Source organism: Pipra filicauda, unplaced genomic scaffold (genome assembly GCF_003945595.2).
Source record: "Pipra filicauda isolate LSUMZ 115617 unplaced genomic scaffold, ASM394559v2 scaffold19_size4547281_pilon, whole genome shotgun sequence".
Lineage (NCBI taxonomy): Eukaryota > Metazoa > Chordata > Aves > Passeriformes > Pipridae > Pipra > Pipra filicauda.
Genome location: NW_024104309.1, coordinates 3186727 through 3200309, shown reverse-complemented (window position 1 = coordinate 3200309; position 13583 = coordinate 3186727). Strand labels below are relative to the sequence as shown.

Here is a 13583-nt window from a genome sequence, read left to right as displayed (position 1 = left end):
TCCTTGAGCAATATTATTTTTTTCTAATTAACAATAACCACAGAGGTATTTTAGAGAAACCTACAGGCTCCCTCAGAAGGTTGTAGAGTGAGCTGGATTAAAACAGGATTTTGTCTATTTTATGAAAAATGCACCAAAGCACAAATAGGTCAACTTCAGAGGAGTCCTTCCTTTCCTCTACCAAACAAAGGATTCCACATGCAGCAAATCTTAATTTCCACAGGGTTCTTTTGTGAAAGGCCTTGGAGAACTCTGGGACCCATCAGTGCCCTGTCCACCTCACCAGGATGGAGCACAGACACAGCAGTGCAGCCACTGGATCACCAGACAGGATCTGGATCCAGTGGGGCAAAGCAGTTCCTGAAGTCAGGTGTGACGGCTGGCAAATGCAAAAGCTCAAGGGGATGCTGGAAGCTGGGTGCCAGACTGGGCTTATACAGACTGGATGGGGATTTAGGGATAAACACAGCCATGGGCCCAAACAACTGGTCTGTGAGTGCAAACAAAACACAACAGTCACAAAGGAAAACCCTGCACTTGAACAAAAACAAGAGTAAAAAGCAGAAGTCAGAGCAAGGTTCATAAAAATACTTTTGGGCCAAATTTAACATCCCCAGTCTTTGTACACAACATGTAACTGATGGCATCAGGACCACTGTTACACTGGATTTCAAGCACGGTTTATCCCATATTCCCCTTTCCAATGACAGCAGACAAAGTAACTCTGGGTGCAGAAACCCTGCACTGAGGGCTCCTGGAGACTTACAAAAAACTGCTTGCTGGTTATTTTGAAGAACAAAGGTAATTGTTCAGTTCAACAGAACAATTCCATCCCAGTGGCAGCTCAGTGTTGTGCTGCTGTTTGCACTGGGGTCCTTGTCAGGTTTGATCAGTTTAATTGTTGAGAGGTTTTGTTTCCCCTAAGCTGTCACACTGCTCACTGCCCCAGGAGCTGCAAGTCAAGCTGTGCTGCTTCTGATCAGATGCTGTTTGTGCTTTGCTGTTTTTGCTGTTAGTGCCAGCCCTGACATTAGTGTGTGTCACCCACTGCTGTCACCACACGTGCAGCCTCATCTTCCTGCCCTCTTTCCTGAAACCTCTCTATGTTGTACTTGGAAATCAGCAGTTGTCTGGGTAAGAAGAATTGGAAAGGATGTGACAACTGGATTTTCCAGAGGTACATCTGCTCCTTGGCAGTGCCTCCTGGTTTATCTGGGATAACTGGCCCTCACAACCCTGAAAGCCACACTGGCTCTGGACAACTCTTTGATGGAGCAGCAATGCTTCTGTCCACAGGGTACCTGTATTCCCAAGGGCTTCAAACAATCCAGGGAGCTTCAAGAATAAGGTGCTATCCACAGGGAAAGAAACTGTGGAAACCCTCCCTCGGTTGGTCTGTGTATCTCTGTACATATCAGTGTAGAAGAGCAAAGGCTCCATTTTTGCACAGCCACTTTGCAAAGTAAAAGGCACAAGCAAGGCCTGTTCCTGACAGGGTGTAAGATATCACCAAAGCACATCCTTCCTCTCCTGTCACATCCTGGGAAGGAGCCTGAAAGAACTGTGGAGTCTGTTCTAACCTACCGACTAAACTACGCCCCGTGGAGGGGAACATTAATTTTTAACCCAACCCAACAGCATTAATGAAGAGGAACAATCACTTAGTCCTACAGTTCCTGTGCAAAGCCGGGTGAGACTCAAGGCCTCATTTCCAAGCACTCACAGCCTACACTTGGTGCCAAATTCTCAATCCAGGCACACACAGTGCAGCCATTAAGACCCAATTCCCAAAAGGATTCAATGTCAGGCAGAATATTTTCTTTTCCAAGGTCTGGGGCAGTGGGGATCCCTTTTAGAAATGTTCCTCTGGATACTGCACAATTGAACAGCATAGGGGCATTCATGCAGCACAGAAAGGTTCTTCATTCAAGAGATTTGAATCTGAAAATGCTTAGAGACACATTGAACTGAAACACTGCAAGCATCAGGATGCAAAATAACCTATGTCATGTGAATACTCAGTTTGCAGATTACCTGTGTGACATGCTGCTGTTCCTGACTCTTGCCTTTTGAAGAATCTTCACCTTGGGGTGTCTCATGGATTTTTTTCCTCAGAGGTGCTGTTTGCTTCTTTGGAACCACCTATGCTTGTCTTCTCCATTTGATGTGAAGCCTGGGCCTCTCTGCAGGATACTTGGAGCAGCTGATGACATGGTGGTTCCCCTTCTTTTAAGTTGCACGATAAACATCTGTCAGCAAATTGCACCCAATGGGTGAGGGAGGCAAGGCCTGGGCCTGACTGGCTCCAGTTGGGGCCCTTGGGCAAACTTCACCAAACAGTGAACGGGCTTCTCTTGGACTGGGGACACGTGTGATGGGTTTGTCCCTTTGCTGGTGACATGGGCTGGATCAGGACTCAGCAGTGCTTGGCACTGCCAAGTGACTCAGTGTGAAACCTCAGAGGGCAGTTTTACACTGTGCACTTGCTAAACTCTCTCTATTGCATTTTTCTGTAACTTCTCGTCATCCAAAGAGCCTAAATTGAAAGTGCCTAAAGCCAAAAACAGAGCTTAACATTAAAATGCCCATCGACCTGCAGCTGAAGAGTGCTAGAACTCCTGAGCTTTAACATTTTACATCTTGGCTCAATTTGAATTAAATTTTAATTTGAGAACTCGACAAGCTGTACAATTTGCTAAGTCTTGCATAACAAAAGGATGGTCAGACAATCTCACTGCAAAATCCTGTACCAGTGTTTGTGTTATCACAGCTGATTTCCCAGACACTGAGATATGGATTTCTTACAGCTCTGCAATGGGAACAGATTTTAAAATGCATAATGTGAAACTGGTAGTAACACTGTCCTGCAACAGAAATGCAGCTATAAAGTACAACTATTACACGGGGAGAAAAGCATTAAAAAGCCATGTAGGAAATGTGAACAAATCTCCCCGTAACTGTTTTGTACAAGCCCACGTAAGGTACAGAGATTCCTTGAACTTTGTGCATCTACATTTTACACCAAGCCAGTGTGACTGTTTGTTTCCTTTCTAAACTCCATACACTCCTTGTGATCACTAAGCTTGGTACCAGTTCAGCCTGAGGAATCAAGGCCAGTTTGATGATAATGATATAAAAAGCAGGAAGTTTATGGAAACTTTGCTGAAGCTGTTTGTGTGTGTGTTTGTATTGAGCTGCAAAGAGTAGAAGCGCTGGTACAGTGCCAGCCAACCCTGCACATCTGTCCCTGTATAATCTGTACATTTGCTATCCATTTGGAGTCTGTGGACTTCTTTTTTACACATTAATTGTATATTGAAATAGATACATTAAAATTTATGAATATTTGTTGTTTACAACACACTGCTCTCCAACTGCTTTTCCCCTCCCTGTATTCCCAGCTGCCATATTTTATCATGCCCTTGAGCTGTGAGCTCTGACACACCACCGTGTCTCAGTCATTTTCTTGCTTGTTTTACTCTTTGTGTTGTGATGTTTCTTCATTTTATTCCCATCAACTTTCATTGTCTTTAATTATGTCCCTGAACTTGTAAAGCTGTTTCTCCTAACAATGGGTACTTTGGAAATGGCAACAATTGCTTTTCCATGAACTACAAGGCAGGAAGTGCATTGTTTCTTTAAAAAAATTACCAGATGTTTTTCAGGACTGACTACGAACATAAAAAAAAAAGCAGAAACTATTATTTTCCAAATATTCCAAGTCCAATTTTTTTATTGTGTAACTTCTGTTTGCATTTAACTGGGAATTGCAGCCTATGCCAATGCTAAAGAATGAATTTCTCTCAAGCTAAGGGCATAAGATGGAGTCTACCTACATGAACAGTGACTCTGTGGACTCAAGTCCATCAGAGTGAGTCATGTTGTTCCTTGTGCTGTTCCTGCCAGTCCAAATACAAGCACTGGGGTACCTGCAGATGGTTATCTTGTGTTCTCTGACTGGAACAGATGAATATTCCTTGTCCCTGGGGTGCAGGGATTATTGACAGGAAATACCCAATGCTTCACAGCGAAGTGAGTGCATTTTATTTCTCATTAAAAATTAAAATGTATACTTTAAATGATAAAAGTATATTTTTAACATGGATGGTACAGTAAGAAGAAATTACCCACATCACACGTGCCTGGAAATTCATTATCCCTGCTGTTCCCAGACTACATCCCTTGGGATCACAAGCTGTTCATGATGGAGCGATACTCCCTCTGATGTTCCACAAGCTTCAAAAATACTTCATATTTCTTGTCATAAAATCTGTGTAAGAAAGTTAATTTCAATAAAGCCCAAGATTTGAAGATCTAAACCCCCTGTAATACACACGTTTACTGCCTTCCCTCAACATCAAAGAAACTTTGACTCTTCCCTAATTACACCTTCTGCCGGGATCAGAGCCCTCCCTGTGCGCTGCCGGAGCACAGTTTCCACCCAAACGAGTGATTTCAAGCTGTAATTACACCTTTTCCCTACAGCCAGCTTTGCTTCCCAGACAGCTTTTCCCCAGAGTTCTCTGCCATGGGAGTGGGGAGACACTGGCGCTGCACAGAATCATTCAGGCTGGAAAAGCCCTCCAAGTCCAACTGTTCCCGCAGCACTGCCAAGACCACCACTAACCCATCTCCCCAAGTGCCACATCCACATGTTTTTTAAGTATCTGCAGGAATGGGGACTCCACCACTGCCCTGGGCAGCTGTGCCAGGGCAGGACAACACTTTCCATGAAGGAATTTTCCCTCACATCGATCTAAGTCTTCCCTGACGCAACTTAAGGCCGTTTCCCCCAGTCCTGTCCCTTGTTCCCTGGGAGCAGAGCCCGATCCCCACCCGACTCCACCCTCCTCTCAGGGAGCTGCAGAGAGCCAGGAAGTCCCCCCTGAGCCTCCTTTTCTCCAGGCCGAGCCCTCCCACCTCCCTCAGCCGCTCCTGGTGCTCCAGACCCTTCCCCAGCTCTGTTCTCTTCCCTGGACACTCAATGTGTGTCCTGTGGCGAGGGGACCCCCGTGTCCCGCCGTGTCCCGCCGTGTCCCCCCTCCCGGTTCCGGGGCGCGCGGGCCCGCTCCCGCCGCCAGGGGGAGCCCGCCCGCCGCCGCCCATGGAATGTGGAATCCTTAAAAATGTAACATAAATAACTCTTAAAATGTATTATAGTCCTTAAAAATTTAACATAAATAACGCTTAAAATATAATATAATCCTTAAAAATATAACAGAAATAATTCAAACTTAATAGAAATAATCCTTAAAAATATAATGTAAACAATCTTAAAAATATAGTGTACTATGACACTTAAAAAATCTGGGTGCTCAACACTACTGTCCTTGAACAGGGACATAAAGAGATACACCCCAACTTTCCCAGGGGAACACAACAATCCCAGTGTTACCTTTTGTGCTCGTGGTTGGGCTGCACAACTCTCCCAATTTTCCCCATTTTCGCCATGGCCTCCTAGGAAAAGACAAACACAAACTGGAAAAGCCTGTTTTGGTTTAAAATACTTTTTGACGAGAACAAGATGTTTCAAAACCAATCGGAACATTAGCGATGTATTTTGTTTCGGCTGCACGGGCCAGATGGCAGCAAATATGTTCAATCCCATTATATAGTAGTCATGAGAACAAAGCACTGCAGACCCCTCATCACCAAAATCTGTTCCTCTTTCTCACTGGGAGTCCCAGGCGGAACAGACTATCTTTTATTATTTACAGTAACCAAAGGAAATGTTAAACACTGTGTCCCCAGAGGGGAGTTTCTCAAATAAAATGATACTGTACATCAGATCCCTTAATCGTATTCTGAAAGTATCAGTTCCCTGCAGCAAGGGGGGACTGGAGGGTGCTCCAGAAGCTAAAGGTAACCTGGAAAGGCCTGTTCTGGAGCCCACAACTTCCCTCACCCTCTGTAAGAGGTAAACTCTGATCCTCCTCTGCTTTTGGCCAAAACAAAGTCAGATTTTGCAGAACCCCCTAGAGAAGGAGTCTGGGACAGTCACTTATGGAAGGGAGAGAAACAAGTAATTTGGTTCCTCTCCTGATCTCTGTGAGATTCTGATTTTCCATAGATTCTCCTGAACAATCCTCCTGGAAGGAGATACTAACCACTGAAGTTCACAGGGGACCAAGCTCTCAGGAGTGCCAGGAGGCACTCAGTGATTTCACAAGGAGCATCAAAGCAATAGCTTTGAAGAATGTTAAAAGCATTAAATATCAGGATTCGAGAATCAGCGTGTGACTAAATCAATGTTCATAGTTTCTAAGCACGACCCTGAAACTGCTCTAATGTAGTGCCAAAGAATCAGGATGACCCCGGAGAACAGGCAGCCTGTGCTGCTGCTGGAACCTTCCACCCAACTGCTTCAGCTGCATTTTTAGAAGGGTTGGATGATTTTACAGACTGTAATATCTGCTGTAGTGAAATCTGTGCTTTCCACTAATCCAGCACTTCACAGCCAAGGATTTCCTAGAACTTTAGAAGTAGATGAGCAACGTCAGCACAGTGTCACAGCCCAGGGCAGGCAGGGAGGCTCCAAGGATAAGCTCTGCCTGACTGAACCTGCAGTATTACCTGGCATGTTCTGGGAGTGTCCTTTCATCCTGCCAGTCCAAATGTCCCACTAGAACATGGAACGCCTACTTTCTACTTTTGTCAACTTCAGGGTGTCGATACTGGATGAAATCATGGTTCTATAGAAGTAAAAAGACTGCCAGTGTGTGCAGTCAGGATTTTACTCTGCTAGGGCTGCTGATAAACTAGGAGGGAATATTTCTGTGCTCTCATATGCCCATTCTCTTTCCTATGTGGAGAGGTTGATTGTACTTTGATTCCCTAAGAAACACCCTTGAAATAACACTTCCAGTGAGATAGTGTGTTCCTTTCCATGGGACATGTGAGCCTGCTGGCACTGAGAGTCTGCACACCCGCCAGATTAAAATACGGGCATGGAAAGGTTGATATCCTTCCCAGTACGAGGAACGGGCATTTTATTCCCTGTCGTTTAACAGGTGATGCTGACAACACTTAAGCATTGTCCCTGTTTACAACAGTCAGTCTCTTACAACTCCATTACATGGCCAGCTGGATTTAGAGATACCAACAAAAATGAATGAAGACACAGAAGAAAAGCCTACAAGTAAATGCCAATTCCCTCTGTTACAATGGATACTGATTTTCCATTGTGTCTTACAGAAAATGTAAGGCAAAGCCCCTCGCAGCCCTTTCTCTCACTAATGGAAGAGTCACCTTGCTGAATGGAAATAAAACCAAGACATGTAAAGGGTCTAAACATCCAATCAAACTGAAAGGGAGGGACGGACTTTGCCATTCCCTGCTCCCTGCACACTCAGGCCCGCCTGGGCAGTGTTAACAGACCAGGACACAAACAGCACCATTGCCAGGATATGTCCTGCCTCTGACATAAGTGCTCCACACACTCATGTTGTGCTTTACTCTGGGGCCTCTTACGCCTTCCAGTGCAGCACAAGCCTTGCTGCTGCTCTGGGCAGTCAGCCAGCTTGGAGATAAACTCATCTCCACACAGGTTTTATTTTTATGCTGTTACTCATCAAACCCCAGGTCCCCTGGGCTGATCCAGGAGAGAACAGGCTCCCCCAGGCATGGGAGCCTGAGGGCATCCTGGCTCTGCACGGCAATCCCACCCGGCTCAGGGTCCCTCCACATGTCCCCCCTCCCCACCTGTGCCTCCACTGCTCTGCTGGGGCCCAGCTTCCAGACCAAGTGCTTTGTAGAGTCTTCAAAGGGTGAAACCAAGTCTCCACAAGGCTGCTGAGAGCTTCCCACACTCCCTGTGAAGTCTCCCCAACCCTGAAACCCCTGTGCACAGATTCACCATCCTCTGTCGGGCAGCAGGAGAGGGTGTCACCGCTCCCATGGAGAGGTCCCTAAAGGAAATCTGGTCCCTCAAGGCCTGATCTAAACTAGGAAACAGGGCCTGGTCCCCTCATCCAGCCACCTTGAGCTAAGGAGGAAGGTGCCCAAGCAGTGTTTCCAGTTTATCTGCTAAAATACTTTTGTGTTTTTAAATCTACAGAAAATACCCAGATCCTTGAGAATCCACAGTATTAAAGTCTCACAGCAACTACCACAGTTATGTGGAATTAACATGTCAAAAAAATACACAGCCAGCAATTTTCAACAACTCACCCATTCTGTGTTGCTCAAAATATCCTAAATTAATTCCCTCTCTTAATTCACATTTCAGTTGTGTGTTTTTCTGTGTTTTAAAGTCAGTTTGGTCATTGTTAGTTTGAACAAAAAACTTTACTCCCAGAGGAGAGTCTTTTCAACAATTTTCTGGGGACAAAGAGGAACAGAACATTGAAAATATGAATTCATAATGAAATGGGAAACAAAGGAACATTAGAATTGCATTACTGAATCGAATCAACCTTGTGCACTGCTCTGTCTCCAACAAAGCCTTAAATATAGCAAAGTGATAATACTGCTGTTCAGAAATAGTTTGTTGGAGGGTTGACATCCAAATCCATAATTCCAGTCACCAAGAATTTCACAATCTTAATTTGAATGACGCTCTATCTTCTTTGTTTGCCAGTCTAGACAGCACAATGAATATAGTGATTTAAAACACAATGAATTCTCTCTTAAAACAAAATATTTTGTAAAATTGCTTTTTAATCATTTCTTTTCTCTCTTTCCATAAAGGCTATGCTATAAATAACCCCTGAAAGTTCGCATTTGATCATCGTTTCTAAAGGCTGGGCAAGAGGCAAGTGAAGGGTTTACACAGAAAAAAAGAGAGGCACTGTGGAGAAGGAATAAAGGGATGCATTCATGATTTCTAACCTTTTGTTGGAGTGTCAACGCTGAGACAGATACAAGGCAGTAAACACTCTGCTCTCCATGCAGAGAGTCAGTCCAACAGGGTTACCCTGCCCGGGACAGAAGGAACAGGCCCAGGGAACCAAACTTTCCAAGGCCACTAAGACTTCAGAACAAGGTGCCATTTTGCTGCTGGAAAGATCATTCAAATCCACTTGGTCCTGGTGGCTGAATTCAGCTCTCCAGCACCATCTCTCCAGCAGGGGATAAGTTGAAAAATCCAGGGTAGAGCCTCAACAGGCAGTGGATCTCCCAGGGAATCCCTACTGGAAACCAGGGAAAACCTTGTCTCCTGTGGAGACCCTACTTTGACACAGCAACTAAAAGCTGTACATTTCAACTGTTTTCCCTTCAATAATGGGAAGGAAAAGGTTTTTAACCCTGTGTGGCCACAGTGCAGCAAGTTACTCTATCATACCAGGAGGCACCAGGACAAGCCCATCAGCCTGGCATGGGAGCCCACAGGAGGAGCACACAAGGAATAGCTTTAGACTGGGAGCCTGGTCTTCTCTGATTCCTTACCTCATGGGATCCTCCAAGAGCTGCCTCAGAGCACCCAGCACCATCCTGCCCATCCTACAAGAAGAGCCCATCTTCCTTGGGACTACAGAGGGAGCCATGGAAGATCAGCCCATTTGTGAATAGTCCCCAAGTGTGGTTTTCAGTAGTGACCCAAGGACTTACATGGCTGAGTATTACTGAAAATAAATGGGATGTAGGCCCTTAAATGAGAAGTCAGATTCAGGGATGTCAGTCTTGGCTAAGAATGTGCAGTAATAAAATGCCATTGAAATGAATGAGCTGGGAACATCAGTCCCTTTAAGAAACTGGGGGGTTGCTTTATTTAGGTACTTTAAAACTGTATCCAAAGTTAGATGGATATTTCCAGCACAAGTGCAATTTCCCAGATGTGTTCTCTCCACTTAAGTAATTTCAATAATCCCAAGAAATGCTTGGATTTTTACCTGGCATAGTTATTAACAATAAAAAACCACATATCATTTAAAGCTTTCCTGTACAATTTCAGTGGCTGAAAGCACCAGGTTGCACATACAGCAAAGCACCAAACTGTGGGGACACGATGCTCCCACTCAGGCCAGTCTCGACTGCCCAGTGTTCCTGTACAGCTTTCCTGTCACAGATCCAGCAGCACAGGAAAATAATGTAAAAGTTGCCCTATTCACAATAGGCTGAAATGCAGGAATATTCTTCCCACCAGACCTGTGCTGACTTGAGGATTCAGCAGGTGTAACAACCTTCAAACTAACAGACTTTCTTTACACTCCTAGTCCTCACAACAAATACAATAAATAATGTTACATATAATAATTTTAACTGTTCTTTGTCAGTGAAGAACCTCCCTCTCACTCATCTCTATTCCACACACATAAGCTCAGACTAACAGATGCTCTTTAGCATCATTTTAAGAAGTCCAGTCACAGATATATTTGGATTTGAGAGGAATAAATAGGTTTCTTGAAATGCTGATGTTCAAGAAACACTTCTAAATTTTTCTAAGAATTTTAAGTAAGTCTGCTATTTCTTTATAGGCTTTTATTTAGGGATTGCTTGTTCCATAGCCTGGAGATGCAAAATCCATCTTATCTACGCTTACAGGAGTTACATGAATGTATTTCTGTAACACAGGCCTAGCAGAACATTACTTTTTAGTGGTATATGACTGCATGAAGAAAGCATGTGATGGACCATATACAATATTTTTCTAGTGGTTTTTTTTCCCCCCCTTAAATTTGTTTGAGTTATAGGGGCAGATCTTGGCAGCGTGCACAAAGCCCAGAATCTGTAACTCAATTCTCTGTGGTATTCTGAATGGAGCAAGCCAAGTTTTAAAACACATTATGGATAAATATTAGAGCTGAGCAAAAATTTCACACCTAAGAACAAAGTGTGAAAATTTGGCTTTGATTCATTTAGTGAAAAGGTGGAAAATTTCACACAAGCTAGTATTTTCCTTTTGCTCTGATCCAACATTGATTTCTGGGTCCATATCAAACCTCAGAGAGAAAGAGTGTTTCTGTCTGTCTGTGTCTGTGTACGTGAGACTGCAGAGGAGGAGGGAGAAGGGGATGGAAGGATGGAGGTCCAGCAGGACACCAGCTCAGGATTTGAGTTTGAATTTGTCTTCCAGGAAAAGTCACTGGCCTTTTGAACCTCATTATCCATATGTTCAGTAACAGGTTTGTTGCAAACTGTTACTGTTGTGGAAGGGAATCAGGCAGGTAGCTTAGAAGAAGCCCAACATTATTCTATCTTTCAGCCATCCAACCTGAGTTGACAGAGGCCAACTGGATGGATCCTCAGTACTGAGACAAGGTGGTTTTCTGGTTCAAACACTGAATCAGGATCCATAAAGTTTCCACAAATTCCCCGAGTTATTTGTGACATGTAATTTACTCTTTTAATTTTCAGTGATTTTTCAGTAATTCCTCTCTCTGAAATAGGCTGTGCCCTGTTTCCCCAGTTTGCTTTGTCCCTAATTTTGCACTGTGAGTGGTACATGGAGTTCTTACCCTACTGCATCTTCCACATCTCACTAAAGCACAGATCACTCAACCTGTCCTGTACCATCAGAGCACAGTTTTCACTCCTTAGCATCATGGACAAGGACAAATGGAAGAGAGCTCCTGAGAGCAGAGACAAGTGCAGGTGAGGTCACAGCACCACTTCTACCTCCAGAGCACTGACTTTGCCTCTGCCTCAGTGGCTACAGGGTGCCAGACAGGCTGTGGTCACTGAGTGCCCCACAGAGCTCCAGCCAGGCTGGGCAGCCACGGGCACAGCCCTAAGAGGAGCAGCAATGGCAGGGCAGCTGCTGTGAGGGTGCCTGGCCATGCCAGCAATGATATTAATGACTTATTCCACAGCCCAAATTTAGAATGGGATGAGGATCAGCTATGATTGCCACATCATCTATCAGCTGGAAACTATCTTTGGGTCTAAGCTCCAGCCACACTGCTACTAAATATAGGTTGGTTAGTTGTTGATTTGCCTCTGCCCTCCCCCAAGTTGCCTTTGACTATCAAATAATTAAGCAGTTTGCTTTGTGAGGGCTCCGTTGCTGGCACCTCTCAGTGCCCAAAGCTGCCTGGACGCCAACTTGACGGCTTAGCAAGGGTTTCGGCTTACCCAGGCAATGGAAAGAGCCCAAGTGTTCAGCTCCTGTTTCAGCCTCACAGATTGCTGGCACTGGGTGCCATGAATCAACAGTCTGGGGGCAACATTCAAGCAGGCTGGGGCAGGGTTTAGCTGTTCTTACCCTGACATGAGCTCGTACAGCTTATCCATGAAGTGAGCGTTCACTCCCCAGTGTCTGTGTGTGGAGATCCTGGGGCCTCTTTGCCGGTCCCACGCTGTGGGTGGCAATGCCACAGCTGGCACAGGCTCCTGACTCCAGCACCACCTGGCACAGACAGCACACTTCCCTCACCCCCTTCTGAGGTGGAATAAACTCGTTAACCACACACAGCATAGCTGTCAGAGTAGACTGAGGTTTGTCCGTATAAACCACATGAAAATATATCGATTTAACCCACTTTTTAGGCTTGGCAATGTTATGCTGACAGGCAGCTGTATTTAACAGGACACAAGCTCACCTGGGAGTCACGAGATTCCTCCATCAGCTCCCAGTGCAGGGCACTCCTATAACAGCCTTCTCCCAACTTCTGGGGATGGAGTAAACTAATCCTGGCACACTGCTCCTCTGCACAACCTGCAACAAGTGGTTTTGCTTCTCTGGCTCCCTTCTCCTTACAGCCTCAGCTCACAGCACCTGTCCCAATGCTTTCACTCTCAGTTTTAGATGGTAGAACCTTTGGGGCAGGCAGGGCGGGTGTGTGGTTCCACAGACATGCACAACAAAACAAAGCAGTTCTCCCTGTGAGGTGGTGAGGCCCTGGCACAGGGCACTCTGTCCCTGCAAGTCTTCAAGGCCAGGTTGGACGGGGCTTGGAGCAACCTGGTCTAGTGAAAGGTGTCCCCGCTCAAATCATTCCGTGATTCCACAATTTGGACAGGGAAGGATAAAACAGAGAAGCTGAGGATCAAGCATCCACACAGGATATCCTGATGTCTGGCTGTGACTTGACACAATATTTTGGTGAACTGCACCACTTCCTTCAGGGTGCAAAATTCAGATTTATTCAGCTGATTTCTTTCCACGTTCACACTGAACATACAGCTTTCCTCACCTTTAGTCACCGAGTTCAAACTTTTATTTGCCATCTGGCAATGGATTGGGATTTACTGGGGGGAGGGGATAGGAAAGGGGCTTTTTTTCTTTTTTTTTTTTTGCATCTGTATTTGCTTTATGAGCTATGGCTAAGGCATCATTTACACATGGGGACCTGGATCGGGTTCTCTCAATTCTTTCCATATGTTCACTTATGCTGTCAAAACATTTTTTCGATCTAATTAATCCGTCTCTCTGTTCATTTCCCCACTCGGTGGGTTTGAGCATTTTTGGGGTATCTAGCAGGGATTTTGTCATAAAACCAACTTCTCCCTATACTTTGCTTTAGGGTTACTCCATCACAAAAAACAAAATTCTTTGCAACATTTCACTCTAATTATTTTTTCCCTGTTTCCAGCTCTAGCTGAGGAGACTTTCCCTTTCCCCTCATCTTTCAAAAACACTCTTTGCTGTGCTCCACTGTCTACCTGAGGTTAATGAGGGAAATCCCTGCTGTGAGTTTTCATTT

General features: G+C 45.0%; 1 protein-coding gene across 10 annotated transcripts in view; it reads right to left on the bottom strand.

Moving 5' to 3' along the window:
- Positions 1 to 3715: 3715 nt before the first annotated feature.
- Positions 3716 to 13583, bottom strand: part of FGGY (FGGY carbohydrate kinase domain containing) — a 131486-nt gene continuing 121618 nt past the window's right edge. For all 10 annotated transcript variants that reach the window (XM_039380579.1, XM_039380581.1, XM_039380580.1 and 7 more), the window contains 2 exons: positions 5396 to 5457; positions 3716 to 4270 (listed from right to left, as the gene is read on the bottom strand). In XM_039380579.1, coding sequence (XP_039236513.1) covers positions 4189 to 4270; positions 5396 to 5457 — 144 coding nt within the window. In that variant the 3' untranslated portion in view covers positions 3716 to 4188. The remainder of the gene's footprint in view (positions 4271 to 5395; positions 5458 to 13583) is intronic.